At 45.4% G+C, this 27709-nt stretch overlaps 2 protein-coding genes across 6 annotated transcripts in view; one reads left to right on the top strand and one right to left on the bottom strand.

Moving 5' to 3' along the window:
* Positions 1-503: 503 nt before the first annotated feature.
* On the bottom strand, positions 504-18257 carry shprh (SNF2 histone linker PHD RING helicase). 3 transcript variants are annotated; one of them, XM_042071695.1, is made up of 30 exons: positions 16968-18257; positions 16509-16638; positions 15881-16099; positions 15406-15490; positions 15027-15177; positions 14804-14906; positions 14189-14448; positions 13609-13983; positions 11551-11772; positions 10825-11076; positions 10318-10396; positions 9979-10142; positions 9020-9276; positions 8483-8604; positions 7483-7571; positions 7197-7289; positions 6985-7092; positions 6670-6812; positions 6110-6283; positions 5775-5837; positions 5324-5549; positions 4485-4622; positions 3725-3826; positions 3438-3509; positions 2056-2244; positions 1777-1869; positions 1432-1518; positions 1112-1290; positions 805-885; positions 504-644 (listed from the first exon to the last, which is right to left on the bottom strand). In XM_042071695.1, exons 1-30 carry the CDS (start codon positions 17649-17651, stop codon positions 533-535), a joined length of 5052 nt encoding a protein of 1683 aa, XP_041927629.1. In that variant the 5' UTR covers positions 17652-18257; the 3' UTR covers positions 504-532. The 3 variants fall into 3 exon arrangements, with proteins under 3 accessions (XP_041927629.1, XP_041927628.1, XP_041927627.1); XM_042071694.1 differs by having other exon boundaries at positions 13609-13986; positions 15406-15487; XM_042071693.1 differs by having other exon boundaries at positions 13609-13986; positions 16968-18256.
* Positions 18258-20244: 1987 nt separating this feature from the next.
* Positions 20245-27709, top strand: part of grm1b (glutamate receptor, metabotropic 1b) — a 23279-nt gene continuing 15814 nt past the window's right edge. For all 3 annotated transcript variants that reach the window (XM_042071697.1, XM_042071696.1, XM_042071698.1), the window contains exons 1-3: positions 20245-20312; positions 21052-21890; positions 23868-24117. In XM_042071697.1, coding sequence (XP_041927631.1) covers positions 21176-21890; positions 23868-24117 — 965 coding nt within the window. In that variant the 5' untranslated portion in view covers positions 20245-20312; positions 21052-21175. The remainder of the gene's footprint in view (positions 20313-21051; positions 21891-23867; positions 24118-27709) is intronic.

Raw genomic sequence — 27709 nt, 5'->3', positions numbered from 1 at the left:
AATCTGATTGGGTCTATGCTTCATTAATTAGGGGCAGCTTACATGGTCAGTGTTCCCCAAAATGTCTTCAATTCGTCTTCCTTCCAAAATCCTTTATCCTCCTTTTGTGTGTGAGAATCTGATATTTCAGGACATCATGAAAAGGTGACCAGAGGTGACCCCGGTGGGGGGGGGGGGGGTCTCAAATACAACCAAGCCAAGTTGAAAAAAACGCATGAACAGACTCATTTCTCTGGTATACAGCACCGATAGAGATCTACTCAAGATCTGGTCCCTCTACACTCAAAACACCAGTGAATGAGTGACCATGTGGAACATCAATGGTGAAACTGATCTGGAATAAATAGCAAAATGTCTTAGAGGGGGGACAGGTGAGTTTTACATAGCCAGACCGTCTGGAGAGACTCCTCTCATAAAAATGCCCTTTTCATGCACTGGCACTACAAAGACACTTCCTTGGCACTTTGATCATCATTCACAAATTCTTTTCTTTCATCCTTCGCTCTCTCTTTCTCTCTCTCTTTCCTTTTCTTCAGTCCTCCAGGCTCTCACGCTCCTCTGCATCCTCCGTGAAGAGCTCCGCCAGGTCAGCTACAGTGAAGACGGACGCTTCAGAATGCTTCATGGTGGCGGCGGCGGTGTGGCTGCGAGACAGGGGGCGAGCAGAGGCAATTTAGAAGGAAGTCGATTTAAAAAAGAAATAAATAAAAAACGTAACATCGTAAGCCTCTGGCTTCACAGCCAGACACATGAAGACAAATGAAGTCTAGGGGAGAGAATATGGAGCTCCGAAAATGACCTTACCTCTTCTCAACAGTCTTCAGCATGGCCTGCATCTTCTCCTCTATGGTTGACCTGATGAGGAACCTGTGCACAAAGGTGGGTCTAGAGAGAGAAGGGCAAAAACAGTAAGGATTTTGACAAGGGCAAAATATACAAACAAAACAGTCTATAGTTTACATTTGACAGATCCTCTGCCAGGCAGGGAATCTTACAGGGCCTCATCTCTGTGTGCTGTATGGTCACTACTTGACTATCTATATTTATGGCCATGCTTAACTTCACTGTATAGACCAAAACACCCAGGATGAGGGTTCTCTCTGAGACTCACTTTGTCTGGCCAATGCGGTGCACACGGCCAATAGCCTGCAGCTGATGGGCCGGATTCAGTATGGGCTCCACCAATAGCACATGAGTTGCCTCAATGATGTTGAGCCCGTTGGAGCCAGTGTGAAGTGGCAGCAGCAGGATATTGACCTTTTCCTCGTACTTGAAAGAACACAGGTTTTTCTGCAAAACACACAGATTCACATACAACTGGTCATGCATTTTACAGACACAGTTATTGGTTAGCAGAGGACACACACACACACACACACGTGTTATACATACAAACAGGCTATTTGTAAGATACATAAGAGCCTCTTAAACCTGAAAATTGTGGATGCCATTGATCTGGGAGAATTCCAGGTTGTTGTCAAAAAGCGCTTTGGCGATGATGTCTAGCACCCCCTGCCACTATTGAGAGAAAAAAACAGGGGGAAGGGAAAATAGAAAGAGAGAGAAGACAGGAATCACTGTTACAAGAGAAACCACCATGTCATAAAGAAGTCAGACTCTGGCAACAGGCACAGCCCCTACCATGCCATCACATAAAACTATAACAGACAGAAAGCCTCAAACCAACACTGGATACAGTTTGGGGGGAGGAGGGGGCTGTCTGTTGTCAGACTCTAGTGCAGTATGACGAAAGAGAGGGCTGGGTTGATGCGTTACCGTGGAGAACACCAAGGACTTGGCTCCTGGGTCCGTCATCTGAATCTTCTTCAGGACTCTGACCACAGCTTCCACCTTGGTGGAGTGACTGCCCTGTTTTTTAAGAGGAAGACCACGTCAGTCCCAGCAGGACGCCACCATTAAAACATTCCCCGTCAAGCCATTACTGTCAACAGTCAAGCCATTACTGAGGCTCCATCCCATCCCGCAGATTTGATCTCTCTCAGCTTCAATCTTCTTCCCCTAAATGCCATTGCCCCCCCGGCTGCCGTGTCTGACCTTGACGGGGATGTCCTCTCCGGCGCCGTTGTTCTGGGTGGTGAACACGTAGGAGATGTCGGTGTGGGAGGTGGTCTGTCTGCAGATGGCGCACTTGATGGCTCTGCGGCGAGAGCCCACGCTGTACTGCTCCATGATGATGGCGATGCACTCGTTACAGAAGCAGTGGCCACAGGTCAGCACAGCCCACTGAAAATACACACACACGCATTTACACACAGACACACGTGCATGTGTACACACACAAACACACACACGAACACACACGCATTTACACACCAACAGACACACGTGCATGTACACAAACACACACACACAAACGCAAACACACAATACACAGCTGTTGCTACATTTTCCATGGGTAAGCGGCACTGCAGTGAAACCGCTAATCACCAGCTTAATGATGACAGTGATCTACATACAGCTGTCACTCTGACTGGGTAATTAGTGGCAATGGGAGTCGAGCCAAAGCCTCTGCAGCTAGTCAGTCTGGCCATTAACACAAGGACAAACACAAACATATGTGTGTGAAACCACATGAAAGACTGTTGTTTTGCACAGCCACAATACACAGAAGTGAACAAGAGGAGCTTCTGTGAGGATAATGATGAGTGGGATAAGACTTCCACGGATAAGTGTGAGAATGTTCTGTTCTGTTTTGTCCTGTTAAAACAGACTGTAAGGCAGGGAATGGGGTTACATTTTACCCGCAGGTGTCAAAGACAATCTGTGGTATGAATGACACTTTGTGCCAAGCTCAACCAAAGCTTGCCCGTTTTTTGTTTACTCAAAAAAAAAGAACAGACAAATAAAAGGTTCAGAAACCGAAACAGTTCCATTCAGCCATAATTAGTCTGGTGGTTCAACATGAACGTAAACAATGGGCGGATTTTGCTCGGGCACTGCTGAGGGCATCAGTGTGGCCTGAGGACCCTCGAGCAGCACAAAGGTCCGCCGCTGGGAAAAGCAGCCTGTGATCAGGATCGGATCCACAATGTCAGTTCCATTTCCCCTCAAGTGGTACTGAGAGCAGCGGGGGTGGGGAGGGGACAATGAGCTCTTAGCTATTCAGCTGACGGAATAGCCATTCCATTTTCAATCAGGCCACTGAAAGGGGAGACAAACTCCACACTGACCTGACCTCATCCCTGCCTCTGTCATCATTACTTTCCCAGACTCATGAAACAGATGAGAAAATAATTAGCCAAGGGCTCTGTTTGCCACTGGTCCTTTGGTGTGTGTGTGTGTGAAAGAGTGAGTGAGAGAGAAAGAGAGGATGATAGAGATAGAGAGAGAGAGAGGGAGAGAGAGAGAGAGAGAAAAAGTGGATCAGAGAGAGAGACAGAGAGAGATAGCAGAGCAAAGGGGATAGAGAGTCTTACCTCCTGTCCAAGGGAACGGGCACAGATGGGACATGGCTCTGGGTTGAGCCCTCCTGTTGATTTATCCTGAGACTAAGAACACATCATGACAACAAGCATTAGATCACTGCTCACTGTTCTACAACCAATTAGCCACAACACAGGTCAGAGCTCATCAAAGCAAGTCGCAACAGAAACAGAGATCCACAAATACACAAATGACACAGAGCAAGATTACATCATCTACATCTACTACTACTACTATTACAACAACATGTCGTGGTGTGGTGATGTTGCCCTGGCCTCACCTTCTCGAGGTTGGTGAGGTAGAGTAGCTGACCGAGCTTCTTCTGCAGCTGGGATCTGGCCACGGCCCGGTCATTCAGCAGCTTGACTCGGTTCTGATCCACCTGCAGATTCACAGCAAACCCTTTTACCCTGGAACGTCTCGAGCCTGGACAGGTCCATTTAGGACATACCTGATATAGCTTTTTTATAATTATTTTTTATTGTATGAAGTTATTAGGGTCAGCATCTTACAACTGAAGATACCATTCAAACTAAATACTTGCAGAGGGTATATATATATAGATTCTTAATAAGAACTCCTTAATTGTCTGGACAGGTCCATTTAAGACACTCCTGATAGAGATAGCTTCTTAATAATAAGTCCTTAATAGCTTCTTAATAATTCCTTTAATGCTTGGTACATAACTGTGTGTGAATTAGATGTGCAATTAGGAAGTTCTGAGACATATTAATTTGTTATTATGTCATTAGATTATCAAATTCTGATTGACAGTTGTTGAGTTGAGTGTCTAACCCATACAGATTCCTCCATATACTGCATACATTTATAGCATTTAAAGGCTATTTGTATCCTGCAAGTGTCTATTACCATCAATAAAAGACCAACAGACACGCACTAACTGGAAATTCCATATGAAGTAAATGACTGAGAATATGTAAACAGCAGCATGTTTGCTTCCATCCAGTAGTCCAATAACAGAAGTGCACTGACCAGACTAGACTGTCCCGTATAGGAAGCAGGCCTCTGGATGGGTTTACCTCGTGTGGTTCTATGATGTGCAGGACCTTCTGTTTGGGCTCGTCGGGCAGACGCACACGCAGCCTCTCGGTGGCCATGCCCAGCTCATCGATGGCCGACACGTGGTCCCGCAGGGTCATCCAGTACTCATGCAGTACCTGCAGCCAAACACGGAGCATCACACACAGTCCAACACTGGGGCTTAGGACACATGCAATTCAGGGTAAGAGGAGTTTTAAAAAAAAAAGTATAACATCAATTACTTCTGACTTACCAAACAATTTTTGGTAACAATTTACTTGACAGTATCGACATAAGAGTGAAATGACACGGTCATGAACACATCGACACTATCATGACACATGAACCCTTGTTATGACAAAAAACGAATAACAGAAGCGTTATGTCATAAACTTTTATGACTTGTTTATGACACGTTCATGACAGTGTCATGTCACTCTTATGTCGATACTGTCAAGTAAAGTGTAACCCAATTTTTTCTTCTCTTTAAGATCATGGATGCAACAATAAAGATGACATTAAAAGATCCAACTCATTTTCAAAATAGTTATTGATTAAGTTGCTCTTATCATGCAGCCTACAAAATTGAAAAGAAAAGTTTGAATTGAAAAGTTTGGCTTAATGACTCGCAGCCGAACAATGTTCTTTTTAAATTAAACGTTTGAAGTTGTAATCCTAAATTAGGCTAAATGACTAAATGATATATCACTGCTTTTCAAAATCCTTACTGCTGTTAAATTGCTTCATTTGCTATGCCTCACCAAAATCAATGAGAAAATGAAATGGATGACTTCAAAATCAGTTACACACACACACACACACACACACACACACACACCTTGTACTCCTTCTTCCAGGACTCGAAGAGCTCCATGAAGGTGCTGGCCTCCTCTAGCAGCTGGGCGTCCAGGCGGCGCGCACGGGCGAACGCCAGGATGGCCTTGAGGGCTCTCTCCGTCTCGCTGGCTGCCCACAGGCCGCGGCTGGTGGTGGGCAGGCGGTCGTCCACCAGACCCTCCTCGTCCTCGATCATCTCCTCAAAGATGGCCGTCTGACCTTTGACCCTGTCAGGTTTAACACAATTGTCACGTTCAATCATATAGAGCAGCTGCATTCAATACATCACAATAATGTAATTATAATAATGTAATGCAGGTCAAATCATTGAAAAGCACCAATCCTACAACATCATGCAGGAACATACAAATGATAGTGTTAGTATATTAATAAAAATACACATACAGCGGTCAAAAGATCAGATCATGACCGTAAAGGGTTGTTTTACTCACGTGTGAGAGAACAGCTTCGATTCGTAGTCAGTGAAGAGCTCGTCAGCTTTGCAGAAAACACAGCTGGAAAAACAGACTCAGCCATCACCACAGAGCCCATCTGATCAGCTTTAACTCCAGTCACATTTCACTCAGATAAAGGCTAACCACACTCTCAATCTGCACATCCTCTCCTACATGTTGAGTTCATCACCCAGTTGTGTTAGAACAACCCAAATGAAGATCTTATAAGTACTGTAAAGTCGATGGCACATAGTTGGGGGGAAAAAACAATGTAGGAATTCTGCTTTCTGACACGACATCTTTGTAACATTTGACCAATCAGGATGTCTCACTTGTTGAGTGGCAGACGGACGGGCCTGAGATGACACATAGTGGCTTCCTCGATGATGGCCTGTGAGGGCGAGCCTTCCAGCCTCTTGACCGCATCCTGCACCACCTTCTGAGACTTGAGCAGGTCGTCCATCTGGGTGGTGAGCAGAAACTGCAGGCCGCGGCCGTCTCGGAACCTGAGGAATGAGACGAGTCGGCCATCCGTCTTACAGATTTGTAATATGGACGTTTCTCTCGGCTTCTCTCAGAGGGTTGTGTGTGACATACTACTCTGTCTCTCTCAGAAGTGTGCGCCATTTGTCTCCCTCTTCTTGTATTGAAACAATAAATATCCTCAACACTGTTGAACAATCTCTACCTTCCTGAGGTTCAAACACTAAACATCTAAGATTACAAATGCATTTTGCACATCATGATGAAGAATTAGGACAGGGTAGACACACACTCTGATCTCTTTTAACATTATTTGTTCAAGACCGATGTTTTGGCAAGCAGCCTTTATCAAGGTACATCATGATCGCACTATATGGGGTGGGTACAATACAGAACAAAGCAGCCTTACTTGTCTGCCATGGACAGCTTGTTGGCCTCCTGCTTGTAGCTGCAGGTGAGCTCATTCTGGATGCGCCCGACCAAGTCGTCATCCATGGAGTACTCAATGGCCTGCGCTATGACCTCCATCCACCAGGGGGAACGCAGGTTAACCTGGAGAGAGGTCCAGACAGAGAAAGACTCAGTGATCGGCAAGGGAAGGGTCTCTCAACCCTTCGATCAGTACTGAACTGATATCATATGGTTTGCATATTGCTGTTTAGTGTGCATTTATGAGTGAAGGTAGACATTTGCCTTGTTTGCATGTGACTGTGGAATACTTTACTTTGCGTTTGAGTTCTTTGATGTTCTGGAGCACTGGCTGCAGGTTCTGCTGAGCTTCCGACACCTCGGAGTTAGATTTGGTCATGTAGTGCTGCCTTAGCTGTTCTGCCTGAGAACGCACGCACACACACACACACACAGAGATTACATCCACCCTCTTTATAGATTTGAACATGTGATCCATCTTATAGCACAATGAAGCCATTTCTTCACCTCTTCTTTTAGTCGGTCATCCCGAAGGGTTGGGGGTATCCCATCATGCTTTGCACTGAGCAGCTCCATCAGGTTGTGTGTGGCATGGAGTCTCTGTCAAATCAAGAGTTCAGATGAGCTGCAGCTGATACAATATACTTACAATACATTTCAGGTAATCTAGTGATGGGTAATATAAAATGGGTTAAAGATGTGTAAATCAAATCAAATGTATTTGTCACTTACAATCATACAAGGCACAATATTATATAGTGAAATGCTTAGTCTTTGTGTACGCTGTGATTACCTGTAAGGAGTCTGTTTTCAGTCGGCCTTTATGTTCCTCTGATGACCGCAGCACCTCTCTGTACATTTCTACCGCCTCCACAAACTCATCTATCACACACACACACACATTTTCATTACAGCTGAACTCACATCTCAGAGTTTCCAAGACTATCATTCATTCACTCTTTTATGTGAAGTCTGACAGTGCTTGAATGTTGACAAATGACATGTATTCATTTGACGATGGCAGCTGCCGCGGTCTGTAACCCAACGAGAACCATCTCTGGCCACTAGAACCCTCAGGGAGGAAACGTGTCATCCCCGGTGGTGCTCTGGGCTACCTCGAAGCTGCTCCTCTCATTACCCAGGCCTCCCTGTTCAATCCCAATCCTCAGCCTCCCCCTGTACAGAGCCTGCAGGCAGGCTGAGCACGTTGTCAGACACACACACACACACACACACACACACACACACACACACACACACTCCTCCGTGACAATGAAGAACGGCCTGCCTGTCAGCGTGTCATAACTCCCCATTGCTCTCACTCTCACGTCTGCACACTCAGCTGCTCTCTCAGTGCTCAGTAATGCTGCCGTCAGTCAGGACGTGTACAGGAAGCCAGTCATCCTGGGTGCCTCTGATATTTCAACGCTTTAACGCAACGATCAGGACAGGAAAGACGCCCACACACTGAAGATACTCAATGCCGCAAAGCCTAAACCTGCCAGGGACTTTAGTCTTTTATCTAAAGTAAGAGCTGTCACAAACTAGAAAAGAAATTCCACAATTTAGTGCAATGTTAAATACAATGAAATGTGTTATAGGTATGAGCTGGTTATATATTTACTCAACAATTTGTGCATGCACCAGAATTAAGTTGTGCTGTTGCAGGAAGATGATAAATGAATGAAGATGCATAAAAATGAGTGTGTACTATATGTGCGTGTGCATGTATGTGTGTGTGTGTGTGTGTGTGTGTGTGTGTGTGTGTGTGTGTGTGTGTGTGCGTATTGTACCTCTGATGATGTGGATACCAGCCAGGCCATTGAGGGCACACACCAGCTGCCTGTGGGCCTCCTCACACTCCACACGACACTTCTTCTGCAGGGACTTGAGCAGCTCCTCCATGGTCATGGTGCTGCATGCACACACAGGAGGCAACATAAATAAAGCAGCCTCATAAGCAGCCTCACCAGCTCATCACACATAATGTAATTAGACAGGGAGATATTGAATGACACAGACAATGAATGATCTACGTATACGCATCCAAGTAAGTGAACAGTCCATCGCTTTGGTCGGGTGGTGTACATATCTCTATAATCTTGTAGTCATCAAAGCATCAAGACAGTTCAAGATCACAGTAGGACATCCTTAACTGGTCTGAACCAACTACACAAGCTAAACAGATATCAGCACCAGATATGCAGCTTTAGGAAAGGTTACGGAACTTTAAGTGCCAGTCAAAGAGAGAACCTGGCCTGCCCATGGAGGTTACGGAACTTTAAGTGCCAGGCAAAGTGAGAATCTGGCCTGCACATGGCAGCACTCACCTCTTCTGGAAAGGCAGGAACTCTCCACGGACGGCCTGAGGATGGCAGCAGGCCTGGCGCAGACGCAGCAGCGGGCACAGGATGGTGCTGACCGTGCGGCGGTCCAGGCTGCTCAGGCGCAGTGACCAGTCGGAGATCTTACGCAGCTTGTGCAGGGCGTCCTGGGAGCAGACCTCGTGCTGGCGCTGGTAGAAGTGGCTCTCCACGGGCGAGAAGCGCAGCCAGTGGATCTCCTCCATCTGAGGGGGGATCTGGATCTGAAAGATTTAAACACAATTTGTATGGTATACAATACATATCATATAGCCTACATACTACTGCTACTATACATTATCTTATGGAATAGGGAAAGGGCAGTTATAGAAGCCAATTAAACAGTCCATGTTGTGTAGGAGATTAAAGGGAAAGACAATAGTAAAGGCCTTTTCACCAAGCTCTTTGAACTTGGACCTTTTACATTTTGTGACATAAAATGATAGCATCATTTGTGAGGGATATTTTTTTTTCTTTTTTCTATCAAAAGTTTTGTCTCTACAAAGTGTAAGGAAGTTACAAAAATACAGCAAAGACAGACAGAATACCGAGCATGGAGAAAAGGCAAGAGTTGAAAGGTCAATCAGTATAAATGCAGATCCACTTCAGATTGAAAATGTCACAAAATTGACTACGAACCAAAATAATACTCAAGAGCATTCACAGAGCTGGCCTGCACTGACCTCTTTTAATCTCATTCCATCTTCCATGGCCATATTGGAGCCTCAGTGGCACAAGCTTAATTACACAGTAGCTATACCATATAAATGTCAGGGTATATTTAACAAGAGAATCTCTATTTCTGTAGGACTTTTACAGGCTATAGCAAGAGCGCAGAGAGACAAAAGCCTGAAGGCCAGAGGAGTTGTCCATCTGGGATAGATGGAGGAGTGGAGAGGGGGGGGGGGGGGTGACCCCTCGTCTACCTGGTCGATGACGTCTTTCTTAGCGGAGCGCCATAGCAAGCGGCCCATGAGGTTGTAGAGGGGCTCGGTGTTGCCGCGGCGATAAGGGCGATACAGCAGCTGGTCCCACCAGTGCTTCACCCAGTACGGGTCAACACCCAGAAACAGCACCAGGCCATAAAGATCTAAACACACACACACACATACACACACTTAGAATCCATTAAGCAAAGAACATCTACAAATATCTGTACGTGTGTGTGTGTGTGTGTGGCACAATCATATACATTGATATGCATTGTTTTCTGAATAATTTGTATTCGTATAAAGTCTTGCACAGTGAAGTAAATTGCCACTCACCTTCCAATCCCCTCTGCACAGGTGTCCCACTTACGCACCAGCGGTTCACAGAGGACAGACGCAGGGCCATCTCAGCAGCCTAGACACAACCAACCACAGAGCGCACACACACCATTCAGCTTTACAGGCCATTAACACACACACACACACACACAGGTTTGACCTCTTCCATAAATCAAAACACTAACACTAGCACCCCATATCAGTTACAAACATTCACACACTATATCAGTTGCAAACATTCACACACTCTACTACAATTGAGCACACTCTTGACACTATGACACACATACATGAAACATTATCTATATTTCAATGGAGAGCACTAGAGAACAAATTGTGAGAATATGAGGTCGATCTCTTTCCCCTCTCTGAGGGCACTGTACTTGAATGTAAAGTGTTCTCCACAGTCATAACTCCAGCAGAGGATAAGGATGGAGGGAATAGATTGGAGCTGTGTGAGGGCTGGCCTAGCATGAGAGTGTTGGAGGGAGGGAGAGGATTTACTTTAGCAGTGGTGCACTCCACCATCTGGGCCTCGTCCAGGCAGACGCGCCACCACTCCACGGCCACCAGGGGGCTGGGCACGGCCATGTAGCGCTTGTGCGTGCGGAAGCGGCGGCCGTCCTCGCTGTTGCTGTGGGGCAGGTCCACGTAGTTGAGCTCGGAGCGCAGCACGTCGTATGTGGTGATGACCACTTCCTGCTCGGCCAGCACGTGCGGCTGGATGAAGCCGTGCCGTTTTACACCTTGGTACACCTATGATGGAGAATAAAAGGAGGAGGAAGAGAGGAAGAGAGAGAGAGAGAGAGAAAGAGAGAGAGAGAGAGAGAGAAAGAGAGAGAGAGAGAGAGAAGGAGATAAAGCAAGGGAGAGAGAGAGAGAAAGAGGTAGAAAATTAAGCAAAAGTTGCCAAAGAAAATGTAAAAGTTCATATCTTCACATGTAGAGATCCAAATAAACTATCAGACACTAATGGAAAACTGCAAAGATCAAAGGTGAACCAACAAACAAATGAATCATATAGGTTCACTATAGTGTCATTAACCTCCACAAAATGATATGCAAGCTCAGTGTTGTGTCATGGCATGAATAAATAAACCGTCTGCAAGCTGATCCCACTCAAACACACACACACACACACACACACACATCCTCGTAAGCGCTCTCTTCTTCCCAGCCCTCGCCCCCTCAGTCTCTCTCCTGCGCCCCCATCTCTCTCCTCGCCCTCACCAGCACGCGCAGCGAGGAGGAGCGGATGTGGCGGTTGATCTCCTCCACCCACTGGTGGCAGATGGAGCTGGGCGAGATGATGAGGGTGGCACCGGTGCGCACGGGTGGCATGGCCACCAGGCAGTGCGGGCAGTAGAACGGTGTGGTGTCCTGGCTCTCCTGCTTGTAGTTGACACAGTCTGCATGCTGCCACAGCAGACAGTGCAGGCACTGGACACGAGCCTAGATGGACAGACGGATTGGAAAATGCTTTCACATTCATATGGTCACAAACTTAAAACAAATATAGGCCTATTCATACAGCCTCTTTGACTCCGATGAAGACGCTGTGCATTAAAAACTTTGGTCATTTGCATCTATTAAATGCTCAAAATTGCTATTTGTGTGCTCTGGTCCTTTCTCGGGTTCGGTCAATTGAAGTGGTCCAGGCCATATAAACGATTCATATAGTCCTTCATTGCAGTGGACTCTAGCTTCTTCACCTGATATAAACTGTCTACATCTAAAACTAGATGTACCGCAGAGTGGTACAAAATATGACTGCCGGCCAGTCCAGCACATTTTTTCCACAAAAATAAATCACGCTGAAAGGCCTATATGATTCTAACTGTCTCACTAAATTGCATTATCCACACTCAATTCTCACTGGCATCTGCTAGACAACAAGTACCAAAACATGATTAGTTCATAGATTTCACATGTAAAATTTATTTTATACAACCCCACCCCCATCTTGCAATGTATGTGTGTGCGTGTGTATCTGTTTATGCACATGTGTGCACATGGAATGGGTTAATATGACCCCTGGAGGCAAACATACGGAAAAAATTGGTCACCCTAGGCCCTACGGTTCTCAAGATATTCACAGAAAACTGTGTCTGCCCTACCCTCCTTTCGGGGGGTCCAGTACAGCGGGGGGGCTACAGATAAAAACAAAAAACGATGGTTCCGTGCTATCCATGTGGGGTTACATGCCCACCAAGTTTCGTGTACTCCGGTCTTTCAGTGTCCCGGGAATCCTTGTTGGTGTACGGTCACTAAATGTACACATAAATTATTTTATTGTAAGGCCCCCCATGAACGAAAGTTCACAAAACTTGGCATACATTCGGAGGGTGTCATAATGATCCTACACTTTCAATTTCGTGCAGTTTTGACCATGTCAGCCAGAGATATTGTGATGAAAACACTTAATTATTTGCTTTTTAATTTTTAACTAGGTGGCGCTATACATGAAATAAGTGGTAATGGGATGGGTTGACATGCCCCCTTAAGACCAACATACAAAAAAAAAGGTGGACCACCTAGGCCCTACGGTTCTCGAGATATTCACAGAAAACTGTCTCCGGCCACCTACAGGCCAGTTGGTGTATAGTAACATAAATTAATTTATTGTGTGGCCCCCCCATGAACGGAATTCCACGAAACTTGGCGTGCATTCAGAGGGTGTCATAATGATTCTACACTTCCAATTTCGTGCAGTTTTGACTATGTTAGGTCACAGATACCTGCGATTACAACACCTCATTTTTACTTTTTTGTGTTTAACTAGGTGGCGCCATACATGAAATGAGTGGTTATGGAATGGGTTGACATGGCCCTTTGAGATCAACATACAAAAAAAATGGTCCTCCTAAACCCTACGGTTCTCGAGATATTCACAGAAAACTGTGTCTGCCCTACCCTCCTTTCGGGGTTCCATATGGGGTTACATGCCCACCAAGTTTCGTCTACCCCGGTGTTTCAGTGTCCCGGGAATCCTTGACGGAAATTTGGATATTCGAAAAAGAAAAGAAAAGAAAAAAATCTGACTAAACCTATATGACCGCCACGGTCATAATTATGAAGAAAACGACTGACTGTAAACGTTGTGATCTTGGCGTGCTGCCGAGTTGCACCGAACACTGACCAAATGAAAGATAAATCAAAGACAAACATGCTGCAGCAGTGGAGTGCTGGAGTATTAGTATGCAGGAAACGTCTTCTATTGCCCTCTAGCTATCATTTGGGAGACTGGAATCATTTTTGTGGATCAAAGAAGGGCTCCGAAAAGCTTACCTTGTAGTCCAGTAGACCTGTCTCCCCACAGATGCACTCAAAGTGGTAGTCTGGCTCAGGGACAGAGGTAGGGGGTGGGGGGTCCTTCACTTCTTCATGGGGGGGTGGACACTCATCTTCAGTTTTCTCCACCTGCTCCTCATCCTCCTTCTTCTCCTCCTCCTCCTTCTCCTCTTCAGGGAGCTGGTCTTTGGTGCTCTCTGCTGGAGGGTGTTGGTTGGTCGAGTCTTTCTCCTTTTTGGTTTCCTGAGCTTCTGGGACAGGGGCTGTGTCTGTGTCTAGATCTCCAGCGAGGTCAGAGGTCACCACAGCATCCATGTCCCGAGCAGAGCGTCTGCGTGATGTTCTCCGAGGAGTGACATCCCCATCGGAGCTCTGCTGAGTGGATACAAAACATCAAAGGAACATCAATCACACATTATCAACGTCAACACAGCTGGACCAAACGAAAGCCAGTTGCAAACAAAAATGAGAAACATCAGAGTGTCTTGAGTCAGTCCTTTTCATCACTAAGATGCTATTAGGAAATTAAATAAAAAATGTGCAAAAAATGTAAAGCTACTTAGATTAGGACACCTACAGGCTTTTGCTTGACTGGTGTCTTCTTCTTTGTGTCCTTGTACTTCTTCCCAAACTTGAAGGACCCTCCCAGGCCTCGACCTTTGACCTGCTCCACGAGGTCCTCGCTGATGAGCTTGGCGAGGCTCTTTTTGATGTGACTGCGGTTCTTTATGGGGTCGTACCTGAACATCGTGCGAAGATAGGCGAAGATGGCATTGATAGAGGCTCCTTTACCCACCTTCATCTCTTTGATGGCAGTGAGAATCATCACACGAACAGCTAGCGCAGAAATGAGTAAACGAGTAAGAAATTAATAACATTATTGTTGTAGTTTATCTTTTTTATTGAGAGAAACTAAACATCCAAGAATCTCAACAAGCACCAAATCATTTCTAGACTAAGAAACATTGATGCAAGCCAATAAACATTCCATGGGACTGGCCCAATGTAGAGACTATTGAGACTGTATATCTACCAGACTTTAGAAGACCTTTAGAAACTTTTCTTTTAAATGTTTCATCTATTTATGATCAAATCTTTTCCACTTCTGCCAACTGAGACAACAGCAGCCCACAGCGAGGTTATGTCAGTATTAATAGCTGATGGCATTTGGCTGTCTCTGCGTCTGACTCACCAGGGTAAGAGATTCTCTCCTTGGGTAGGGGCTCACGCTTGCGTGGTGTGCCATTTTTCTCCTCCGGTGGTGGGGGAGGCACAAAGTAGTTTACTTTCACTCCCTGGTATAGGAAAACTTAAATCAAACAACGCTGCTTCACAAATCCATTTAAGCATATGAACTGGTGTTGGAGCTAGATTCTGAATATGACAAAGCTCAAGGGCTCTGGCTGACAGCTCACCTCAGGCAGAGAGGGGGCGCTGTTCTCCAGGCCCTGCCTTGTATGGAACAAAATAAGGGCCAGCACTTCCACAGTCTTCCCCAAACCCATCTCGTCCGCCAAGATACCCCCTGGCCAGTCTGGCCCAGCCTGAGGAAACTCCAGGATCAAACTACAGGAACACACAGCATCCAGTCAAGAGCAGCAAAACATGCATGTGAAAGAGTTTTACTTCATTTGACCACAGGAGTAGAATGCAATCAGTCAGGTGCAACAAAATGTCAAAAACCATGTGTACTGATTAAGTGATGGTAATTTTTGGCATTATTCTCGGTTATTCAAGCACAGTCTTCTCTATGAATGATTATGATTTAAAGTGAAGTGGTATAGTAGATCTTACCAGCCTGTGTATATGTTGTAGTGCAGTTTCTTTCCACACAGAGTCACAATTTCACGCCACAGGAAATGTAATGATGGTTGATCTGCTAAAGAAACAAAGTTACAGTGCTGTCTTCATGTAACAGATCGCTAAAACAGGGAGCAATTCATAACTTGAAAAAGTAAAGCACAGGCACAATAGTAGTCATGTCATGTAACAAGATAACAACTGTAATTAAAATACAGCTGATTAGCATGTGTGTCAGGGAAAAAAATTATGGCCAACAGGTAAGGCCTCAACTATTCTTCTGACAGGGGTTTGTACAATGTGGACATGGACGAACATCTGGGTTTCGCCAAACTATACTGCTGGACTCATCTCATTGCAGTCAATGTACACAAGTCCGGACGGACACAAAATTTAGATGCTGCATGGACAGTCCGTATGGACAGTGCAGTTGATGAAAGTGAAAGTATACTTATTATATAAGTGTTACCTTCAGAGGCACTGCTGTTGTACTTCTCCCTTTTGAGCATCCAGTTGACCGCCTGACTCTGGTAGGGTCTCAGCACAGGCACCAGGGCCTCATGCTGCACGTCCAAGCCCTCGCCCTCCACCTCACGCTGGTGCTGATGGCGCACGCTGTCGTACAGCTCCTCCACGTTCTGTCGCTCAAGGTCTATGTCGTCATCGTCCTCCGCATCCTCCATCACCTCTGCAGGCAACACATTCAGCATCCAACGTGCAAATCAGTGGGCGTCATGCAAAAGCCACAGAGAGACTCTTATCTAACAGACTTATACAGTAATTGCTCTCAGAGCAGCACCTGACAAGTTCACCTGTTCTCACATTTTGTGACACAAACAAAAACCGTCAGGCTTAAATAAGTCTCATAACACAGTGTTTACAGACACAAGCTCCAAAAAACATTTTATATTTTTCTCTTACTGGTTTCAGTTACCAAAAATCCCTATGTTGCATGCCACTATTATAATAAGTAAGTGTTCTTGAATGGATCATGAAGGCCCATGTGTACTTATCATTGACGTGATCACAACAGATTCTGAAAGGGAAACAAATAGAAAAGGGGTATATGTACATCTGAAGTAGCATAGTCTACTCACCTGGAATGATGAAGTCATAAAAGTGCTCCATGAGCTTCTGGATCAGCTGGTTTGCCTTCTTCATGCGGCCACTGCCTTCACTGAGGAACTCAGGATGGCTTAATCCAGCCTCCAGCAAATAGACTGGGAGCTGAATGAGAACAAACAGGGTTCAGGGTATGCTGCTTCAGACAGTGCCTGTGGATCCAACCTCCTAATATCCAACACCTCTTCTACCAACCGACAGTCTCACTGAAGTCATATGATGTAGCCTAGTTTACAGTTCAAAGCAGTAAGCCTAAGTGAATGTGGTCTCTGTGAACTGCACCCATTTAAACACATTGCAGTGTAAGGATTTAAGTACTCTGTAAGGTCCAGCCACTGTGAGGCCCTTATTCTTTGGCCCTGCCACAAGAGCTACCATTTCATGCAGTAGGCCTACGCAAACATTCTGTGCTGACCACATATCTTAACACACACCTTAATATATTCCTCTTCAGGCTTGAGACCAAGCTGGGCGATCCTCCTCTTTTGAAGCCAGTCCAACTCCTCCAACTCTAACCTGCCCAAAGATGCTTCCACTGGGCACATGTACTCCAGGCTCTGCTCCTCCACATCAAAGTACCCATCCTCCTGATCACCAGACGCACACAAGCACAACCTGCCACCAGTCCTCTGAAGTGTCCACTTCTGACTAGCCTCCACTACCAGTGGGGACTGGGCACGGAGGTTAAACTCTCCGATCTGTACATACCACGTTTCATCCAATTCGCGGTTAATTAGGGGTAGGACAACGGTATCATTTGTGACAGTCTTGGTCGCGCTACCCGGCTCCGAGCCATGCTTAATTCGAGGTGTATAGCTGACGCTAGGGCCAGGAATCTCTTCACTTATAGAGGGAGCATTATAACTGGAACCGATGAGGGCGTCCTCAGAGAGTGCTACCTCTGACTCGTCTGGCTCTTCGACAACAACGCGAAAAGATTTCGAACAACTAGGTTCCTCAATGGAGAGGGGTAAACATTCTGCTATGACATCGGAACTCTGTGTCGATAACTCACACTCTACCTCGTTCCTCCGGTCCTCATGCATATTCCAGTTCAGTCTCTTCTTTGCCTCGTCATCCACCTTGACTGGTGGTGCTCTTTTTCTTTTGCTACTCATGATGATATTTTTATGAGGTGACTGAAAAGGTGTTTGCGAAACTTTCCTCCAGAGTGGTTTCTTCAACCATTGCACGTTCTAACTGAATTTTCTGAAGGTTTCTGATCAGCATCCCAACGTATCTCAGAGCTACATTTGCACTGTTGCGGAATGAAAGTTCTGCAGATACAGGTGTGTATCGTGTCCCAGCATCCCACCTGTGGTAACTGTCAGTAGTTTCTAACTATAGACTGAAAAACTATTGGAAATCCATTAACAATAACAAATCAACAATCCCAGATAGTGCGAAAATACATGCATGCATTAGCCCAATACTATCCAAAGTCAGCTCACTGATTTGTTAGTAACGTTACTGAGTTCTTCTAAGGTTAATCTAGCTAACGAACTAGCTAAATTTGCCAGCCTCAGTGTCTGTAAGTAGCCCACTTCTTTGAAATGCTATGCTACTTACGGGCTAGATGCATTATATTTACAGTTACATGTCATTTTTAATCCACACCCGTAGCCACTTCTTCACTATCCTGAGGAGAAATTATGTAGAGTTGCTTATGTTGAGCAAGCTACTTCTTTGTTATGATTTCGAATTCATGCATTCCGCCGCCATCGCAGTCCTCCATTTTTAAAATATAGGAAGTGACGTAATTTAGTAAATTAGGTTACTAACATACCAGTAACACCAGATGGCAGTACAGCTTCTTATAATCCGTAATAGGAGTGTGCTACCTGTCTTTTTTCATACAATTCTTTCTACATGTATCTAGTAGGCAGCACATAAACGCGCGTTGTCTCTGTAGGCTTACCTCTCAGAATGCACAATGAAACACCACTTAATGGACCGTCACAGAACAGCTAACATTCCTTAAAGTTATTTTTGTGGGCTATGTCTGTTATTAATGTATGTTTGACGAAACCAAGTGAAGCGGATAGGTTGTAAATGGGACAGAGCCGCATGCTAAATGGAGCACAAACACCCCAGGCCATCAGAAGATGATTCATAATTTAGAGTGCCGCGTGGAGGTTAAGTGGACACCCCACCTGTCCAAAGCTCACTCATCACAGACACTTTTTTGAGAACTATAGGCCTACTCTCCAATTTGTAGGTTTATTAGGTATTTTGTACTTCATACAAAAACAAAGACGTGAACAATGAAAACTAAGAATTAAAAGAATTAAGAATGAAGTCAAGTCATGTCCGTCAGTTCAAGGAAAAATAGCTTAAAGCCTGCAGAAAGTCAACAAACCATGCACCGCTGCTGAGAACTGAAATTGCTCACCTCAATGTCAATGCAGAGTTTGACAGATTTTTTAAATTATTATTAATGAAGTACAATAACCAAATAAAGCAACTATTTTTGAGGAATCACTGCAAAAAGTAATGTGTGATAGGTTACTCTCAATGCCCCGGTGGATATCTCCACTCTTGGGTTCACTGCTTTCCTCGTCACCATTCCATCATGAACGTGCAATAGGCCAGTGTGGTTATTGAATGTCAGGGCTAGCCTAACTCATCAGAAGATCCATCAAAGATGGATCATTCACCATGCCACTACTGCAGAAACGGAATCCCCTCCTCAAAATAACGGAATTCTGGGATGGATCTGCTGTGATGCAGATACCTTGATGTGATGCAGATCCACCTAATGTAGTCTATTCATTCCCATGTCAGCTGCTGGACCTAAAGTAGGCCTGAAGACAGCTGACACTCTGCGACAAAAAAGCATGCCATTTGGACAGCGAAATCAGACATTAAACAGCTCTTCAACAAATGCAGGGCAAAGACAAAGACTAATTTGTCAATCCACAAGTATGCCCTCCACCTGCAGTGAGTTCAAGACAATTGACTTGTTGTTGCAAACAGCATTTCTGTTGCTGTGCATTAATGCACCCTTTTCCTCATCTCTGCCCCCACAGAAAGAGCAACTCTCTCTCTCTCTCTCTCTCTCTCTATCTCTCTCTCTCTCACACACACACACACACACACACACACAGAGAGAGAGAGAGAGAGATAGAGAGAGAGTTTGTTTGTATGTGTGTGTGTGTTTGTGTGTGTGTCAGACAGAGAGAGGGGGGGGGGGGGGGTACAGGGCTGCAGACGAGAGCAAATGACAAGACAATAGGATTCTCATTCTCCCCTTAAGCACATCTCTTTTAGTGTGTGTCCTTAAATGTCTGCTTTAAAATCTTTCTTAATTTCAAAACAGTAGCCTATTCCTATATCGTCAAACTGCGTTTTTATGATTTGGAATTACCAGGGCATCCATATGTATTATCAAGTCCTTTGCATATTGCAGTACATTAAATGTCTGTTTTTTTACCCGACTCTCAAGCTCGTCCGTTATCATACAGTGATAAGGGGCTGAATCATCTGCCATTTTTATATCAGCAAAATGTTGACGAAATAGGGCCTAATATCCAAAAATGTTACGTTGTCATCTTTTCAGTGAGACCCATTACACCGGCAATTGGGGTCATTTTGGCTTTTGCGGTTGCTCTGACCCGCTTTTAAGATGCAATGATTAAGAAAGAGAGAAGGGGGGCACCACCGCTCGTTTTTAGAGTGGCAAAAGACGACGTCCCCCTCTCGCGCGCCAGAAGCAAAGCCGCAGTTCGTAATTGTGAGGCTCGGGAGGCAGGGAGGCATGTGGTGGGCTCGCGCCTCAGGTAAGTACACAGTTCCTCTGAAATGCACTTAATTGACTGCAATTAATCCTAAACAAACTGTCACGTTTTGTCGTCTTTTATGTAGAATATACTGGGGCGTAATTAGTCCCATTCATGATGTTTAATTAAGCTCTAACTTAAAGGGTGTTTATTAGACAGTAAGATTTTGAAAATCTTCGAATTTCACAGGCAAACGTTCACATTAGTGACGTTTATAGCCTAATTTTAAAACGTTCCATTATCTATGTAGGCTAGTCAATTATGTCATTTTGGCTTGCTTAAATTATACCATGAAACGGAAAGAGTGCATTAAATAAACATAACAAATTGAACATATTCTATTTAGGCACTGTGATAGGCTATAGGGTGAAAGTGAGGAGAGTGAATAAACAGAACGTCTGAATGAGACAGGAATTGGATTGCAAGGGAGTCTAAACATCTGCAGTCTCAACACTTCTATTGAGTTCAACCTGCTCCAAAGACTAGCGCTGTCCAGCGTGCTGAAATCTCAGAATACCCAGTTCATTTATTGCTGCTCTCCTCGGACAGCTGAGTATTTCTTCCGACTATGAAGGAATGCTTCAGGGTTATTTGGCTTAATGGAATTTGCTACACCGCGCAAGTTTTAGAATGAGGTGACATCCAGCGGGCACGTCGTCCATTCAGGTAGCCTATTCTTTTGGTATGAGAGTGAATTCAGAGCTCTTTGACACTGTCATTAATTCACATTTTCCAACAGGAATTTTAATGAAGAACAACATTAAGACATCAATCAGGTGATGGTTTTCTCCTCAGTTAACTTGGATACAGTGAACACCCGCGCTGCTTGACGACCTTACGGATATGATTTTACCTCTGATGCGATGTGGACTGTGATTAGTATGAGCGCTATCCTTGCTTTACTTTTGCCGCTGGTGCTATTCGGTGGATTCGCTTTTCCAAAGAACATTTATGAGCGGTCTGTGATGCCACGGGCTGCCACACGCTCCGTCGCCCGCATGGACGGTGATATCATCATCGGTGCCCTGTTCTCTGTGCATCACCAGCCCTCGGCCGAGAAGGTTGCAGAGAGGACGTGCGGAGAAATCCGAGAACAGTACGGGATCCAACGGGTGGAAGCTATGTTCCACACGCTGGATCGCATCAACGCCGACCCCAACCTTCTCCCCAACATCACTCTGGGCTGTGAGATCAGAGATTCCTGCTGGCACTCGTCCGTGGCTCTGGAGCAGAGTATCGAGTTTATCCGAGACTCCCTTATCTCTATCCGCGATGACCAGGACGGCTCAAAGTACTGCATCGACGGAACTCCCTCTAGCCAGCCCCCGGCTACCAAAAAGCCCATCGCCGGAGTCATTGGCCCGGGATCAAGCTCTGTGGCTATTCAGGTGCAAAACCTGTTACAACTTTTCAACATCCCTCAGATCGCTTATTCAGCTACAAGCATAGACTTGAGCGACAAAACTCTTTACCAATATTTTCTTAGAGTCGTGCCCTCTGACACCCTACAAGCTAGGGCTCTTTTGGACATTGTGAAAAGATACAACTGGACATACGTGTCTGCGGTTCATACAGAGGGTAAGGCCCAGTTACCACTTACACACAGTCTTTATCATGTATGTGTGCTCAGCTGGAGAAGCAACAGGAACCTACAGCTGTGAGAGTTGGTTGGGCAATGCCCTAAAAAAATCAGGTCCCTGTCCCCCAGGTTCTCTGACTGTCTTCTGTAAATGTCTGTATGTGTGTGTGTGTGTGTGTGTGTGTGTGTGTGTGTGTGTGCGTGTGTGTGCATGTGTGTGTGTGTGTGTGAGCCCCGCTGTGGAGCAGGTCTGGAGTGGACCAGTCTGTCTAGTCCCAGGGCAAGGACAGTTGGACTGACAAAAGGGACAGGGGAGTCATACTCCCCTGGGTTTGTAGCCAACATCCAGAAAGTGACTGTGACTGTGACAGTGACAACTCCAGAGAGAGAGAGAGAGAGAGCAAAAGGAGGGAGAAACAAAAGAAAGGGAGAGCACAGAGAGTTTGATCACCAAAATACTTTTACAGCTTTGAGAGCTGTATTCATTCGCAGTGAGCAAAGCTCCTCATGGGTCCTGTGATACTACATGAATACCCATTGCGTACAAGTGTAGAGAGGGATTTCATTCATGTCTCCATTCATTTGCTGAATATAACACCCCGTAAGCTTGTGTTGTACATTTTGACTTCAACAATTAGCTCCAAGCAGAATGAAATACATTAACAAGTTGTGTTGCTGCTGCTGTGCTGGTGATAGGGGACTGTGTCTGGCATTATTATGTTGTTTTGTCTCCGAGTTTCGGATGCTGAAACCTCAGCCACAGCACCTTTAACTTTTTTGTCATATTCTGGAAGATTCCATTTGCTGGGACATCTAGATGAACTCATGCTGTAAACAGTTTTTGGTTCGATAATGTGAATGATAATGCTGTGCAGGGGACAGAACAAATCTCCCAGCTCCAACCTTTGTTCGTGATGCATAGCATGTATGTGTCAGTATTGACAGGGTGTGAGCAGCCTGAATGATTCTGCCATTTCTGAAAATGGAACTACTGGCTACTGGGATCTCATGGGTGTAGGTGGCAGGTAATATATCAGCCTGCCTGTCACTGCAGTCTGGAGGGGAAGCGGGTGAGTTTGTAAACGACTGCTTAAGAGGTCATTTAAAAATATCCCCTCTTTAAGGTGTATCTCCCGAACAGCTTCAAGTGACACTGTGCTGTCAGGAGAAGATTATCCTCCCATTTGGTATATGGAAAATATGATATTGAAATTCAAAAAAAATTCAGATTATTTTTTGAGACACCATTATAATTAAAATGGGCGAATGAATCAGATAGGCACAAAGCAATCTACTGCATGCATAATAACCCACAGGTGGATCCATAGCCTCAGGGGACATGAATTGCAAAGCAAGTTCATTTAAAATGATGATTCTTCGGAGTGCTTTGTTTGTGTGGACGCAGGCAGAATGGATGGAGAATGAGCATGATATTAGAATTGTCTCCCCCAAGAAGACACAGGTCCATCTGTACTGTCTGGCTCATCAGTCATGCCAGACTAGAACAATGTTGCTCCATTCTGGCGTTCATGATAGAGCAGTGCAGATGTCTCCTGCTGCGATACTCATTCACATTCATACTCAGTTCATTCACTCATAAGGCCCGAGGAAAATATGCCGGAGACTAATTTGCCGCACCAGCATGGAAAATGAAATGATTCAGAAGTCGCAGAGCAATATTGTGTCACCTGTGATTTGGTATTTTGCATAATTGCCTGAAAACCACAATATAAACAAGCTCCTCCTTGTTCTTCACCAAGGGAATTGCTCAGGTCTGCCGACTACTTTTGATTTATCTAGTTACCGTATATCTCTCAGGAAGGTGCTGTACAGTACAGTCATGTACAGTACATGCACTTCTATGACAAACACATTACTGTATTGCAGAACAACTCTTTCACAATTTTTTGCTATCCTAGTCAGACTGTTAATACTAAAGGTGAACTATAGTGACCTGACCTCTGCTCCAAATGCAGGGAACTATGGTGAGAGTGGTATGGAGGCCTTCAAGGAGCTGGCCGCTCAGGAGGGCCTGTGCATCGCCCACTCTGATAAGATCTACAGCAACGCTGGGGAGCGGCACTTTGACCGTCTGCTGAGGAAGCTGCGTGAGCGACTCCCCAAGGCCAGGGTGGTGGTGTGCTTCTGCGAGGGCATGACTGTGCGCGGCCTGCTCATGGCCATGAGACGCCTGGGGGTTGCCGGAGAGTTCCTGCTCATCGGGAGGTGAGGAGTGTGTGTGCGTGTGTGTGTGCGTGTGTGTGTGTGTGCGTGTGTGTAAGTGTGTGCGTGTGTGCGTGTATGGGGGGGTAATTATAGCATGTGTAGATATAGGAGGCCTAACAGGGAAGCTAAACCAGGCGCGTAACTGAAGCGCTCCGTTCACGCCGCGTAAAAAAACATTTTACAAGACTGGTCTATTCTTTTTTCGAATGTATGTGCCGCTATCCCGTCTGGTGTAGCTAATTGTTGCAGCAGATGCAACGCGAACGGAGCTCTTCAGTTACGCGCCTGGTGGATTCCCTCTAAGAGCTCCAGCTCATGGGCGAGCCACTAATGTGGTTCTGTAGCTACGGTGGATGAATGTGCACATCGTCTTGCATTGTGGTTGGCGAGGTCCATCAAACCTGTGTAGAGCACATAAATATTGAATATTTGGGGGTATATATACAGACACATGCACACACAGATACACACACACACACACACACACACACACATACACACACGCACTCAACCCCCAGATTCCAGAATATTCACTGCGATTCTAACTGGAGTGTGTGCTCCAGCCATGGAGGAGCTTGTCCATGAATAATGCATGCGTGAGGAGCAGTCGCTGTGTGTCAGATCACAGGGAGGCTGGCTAATGTGGTGTAGCACCTCCAGCAGGGAGTGGAATGAAGACTATGGGCTCTCCGGCTCTGCTCCCAACCGGGCAAAGCCTGATTCACGCGAGTGCACACTGCACACTCTTTCTCTCCTCGAGCTCTTACTGTGGAGTCAGGACGGTCCCATTGTCAGGCCCCATCTTCTTCTCCGCCCCGCTGAGCGAGTGTTTCACTTTGTTTCGCGGTGTGAGGTCTGCGGCGTGACCCACAATTGGTTCAGTCACAACAGCGAAGCCCATCGCATCTGGTTTGGGGAGCTTACGGGGAGCCTGGCAGGGGAGAGCATTTAGGAGCATCATGCTTGATTGCTGCAGTGTGCAAAACGATGGTGGCAGAGATATGAGATGATGGAAGACATTTACTGAGTTCTGGCTCCACTGGAGCCAAGGAAAGCAGTGCACTCAAAATAGATACTCCAAAATATTGTGAGTGAGGGAGCTATGATTACTAGAGAGGAGTCTGGTCACATGCCAGATGAGTGCTCAGGATGAGGAGCAACGGAATTCAATGAAGTAGTCTTGTGATTGCAACCAACACCTACATTGATATACACAAACCCATACGAAATATGAGAAAACTACACATATGATAAAAGCTGCTTGGTGACTATATGACAGTATTTCAGAGTGGAAGTCCTGGAAATCAAGCTTTTCAGATACACCCAGAAAATGCTGCCTCTCGGCTGAGGCTGCCTAAATCTCTGTTGCCCCTGGAGGTCCCTGTGGGCTTCTGGAAAGAGAACAGCAACTGGGTGAGGCAGTGTTTTATGGGTCAAGGAGGAGAGAAGGAGGCCTGCAAACAGCAGTGCAGTAAAGGCAGAGAAACAAGCACAGGCTGGGCTTGCTAAGCAAGACTTAACTGTAGGAATAGTGGCTGGATGGAACTATTATATTATCAAACAGGACTTTTATTGGCTGCTGAAACTGTTCAATAAACAAGCAGGATTTCAATTCTAAAATCTACCAGCATTTGTTTAATGGGACTATGGGGTACTGAATCTTGGTAGCTGTCCATGGTAGCTGTCATTGTTACACTGACATGGTACTGTCTGAATGGAGGAGAATTATCAGTTCCTAGCACTCTGACTGCATGGTTGAATTGTGTATGTCTGCTGGATTGTGACTGATCAGGCTGTGCAAGCCAAGCATGACTGGTATTATTGTCATGGGTTTCTGCTATGTGGATCAACAGATCTTTGTTGGATCTGTTCTCCCCTTGTTGGGCTGCATGTCTATTATCCATCCCTGCTTGAAGCACGGCTAATTAAAGTAGGCTAAGTGTAATTAAAATGATCCTGCTTGGTATTATAATCAGATGTGTTTCATGGATGAACTCTGTTTGTTTTATTAGTGTGTGCTACTATGACCAAATTTCTCACAGATTTAATTTAGCCAATGCAATAATAGAAGCAAAATAAAGCATTAGTATTCCTGCTTGGTTTCCAGCATAGTTGAAACAAAACAAACATCTGATTAGTTCAATTGTCACAGACACACTTGTGGTTTGTGTTTTGACTCACAACAAAGGTAGCCCGCCACTGAACACCCTTTTATCCCATTGCTCTTTATTACTGTTATTTGTTGTCTCCATTGTATTTTACTCCATTGATGATTGACCTTGAATAACCAACAACATAACATAATTGTTAGAAGTACATCACCAAACACAAAACAGCCAACAATAACAACAAAAAAACACAACTGCCTTAATTAAACAGCCACTCACTCGTAGCTGGTGTGTATAGTCATCTAAGAATAGGCTGTCCTTGGCATACGTTAGGTGAGGGTGCTGAGAGCCAGATGGTAAGACTCTCGGACAGAAATGAGTCTCCAGAGTGAGGGAGATCGGGCTCCAAAAAGCTGCACTATGCTATCCAGCAAAAGGGCACGTGTGCTTGATAAAGTAGAACTCATAAAGGCATGTGAGGAAGAGGATGCTAACCATGTTTACTGCTGCCTCCTCACTTTCTGTCACTTAGAAAATATGGCCGATGGACGCATCTAATTTCATTTTCTTTAAAATCACTCCCGGGGTGTAACCACCTCACCTTGGGCGGTAAATCAGTGGCTGTGTTTTAGCGCCGATCACGGTCCACCTCGGTGGGGGAGAGTGTGCAGAGTTTTGATTGGAAACACGTCCTCTGGTTGTGAGACAGCACGCCAGCCTTGCCAGAAAATAAGGAGGTACTCTCTGTGGCTTAATAAGATTTTAATGAGTGTTTTTCTTCAGGCATTGTCCTTCATGGAGAACTGCCTAGTTAGCGTCTGCATCTTGCTGATATTAGATGTTCCACGCAGATGGATCGGCAGGGACCGCTTGAGCCCCTAATCGAGTCTCATTGTGCCTCCATAAATTGCAGAGCTAGGGGATGGACCGAATCGGTGTGACAGTGTGAAACTTTCCTTTTTCTATGCACAGAAATGACTGAGATTGGAGTTTTTTGTGTGAAGTTTTGATTTGTTCCAGTGTAATCCCTCAGGGAAAGACAAGGGAATGGAAGAGGAGAGGACCCATTTCAATGTTCATGGTGGAGCCAAACAGCTGTCAGATGGCTTCGCTCACCCAACGACACCACTGGACAAAAAGCCCAGCTGTAAAACTTGTTCCAATATTTCCAGGATCTTTGCGGCGTTCTGTGAGGTTGAAAGGAAAACACTCCCAGATTGGGGGCTGTCAAGGCTGACTTTGTGAGCTTTGAATAGAAGCCCTTTTACAAACAAAGGGCCTGTGATCGCTCAATTCAGCCGAGCCCAGAACATTCATGCCCAGTGAGATTGTCTCTCTGTTTTATCCTGTGTGGGTCTTTGTGTGGGTCCCCATGTGAGTGTGTGTGTGTACGGTATCTGTCTATGTGTGCCTGTGTGTGTGTGTGTGTGTATGTGTGTGTGTGTGTGTTTGTGTGCCTGTCTGTTCATCCCTGTGTGTGTGTG

Source organism: Alosa sapidissima, chromosome 19 (assembly GCF_018492685.1).
Source record: "Alosa sapidissima isolate fAloSap1 chromosome 19, fAloSap1.pri, whole genome shotgun sequence".
Lineage (NCBI taxonomy): Eukaryota > Metazoa > Chordata > Actinopteri > Clupeiformes > Clupeidae > Alosa > Alosa sapidissima.
Note: the sequence above shows the minus strand (reverse complement) of the source record. Positions and strands in the feature narration are given on the sequence as shown.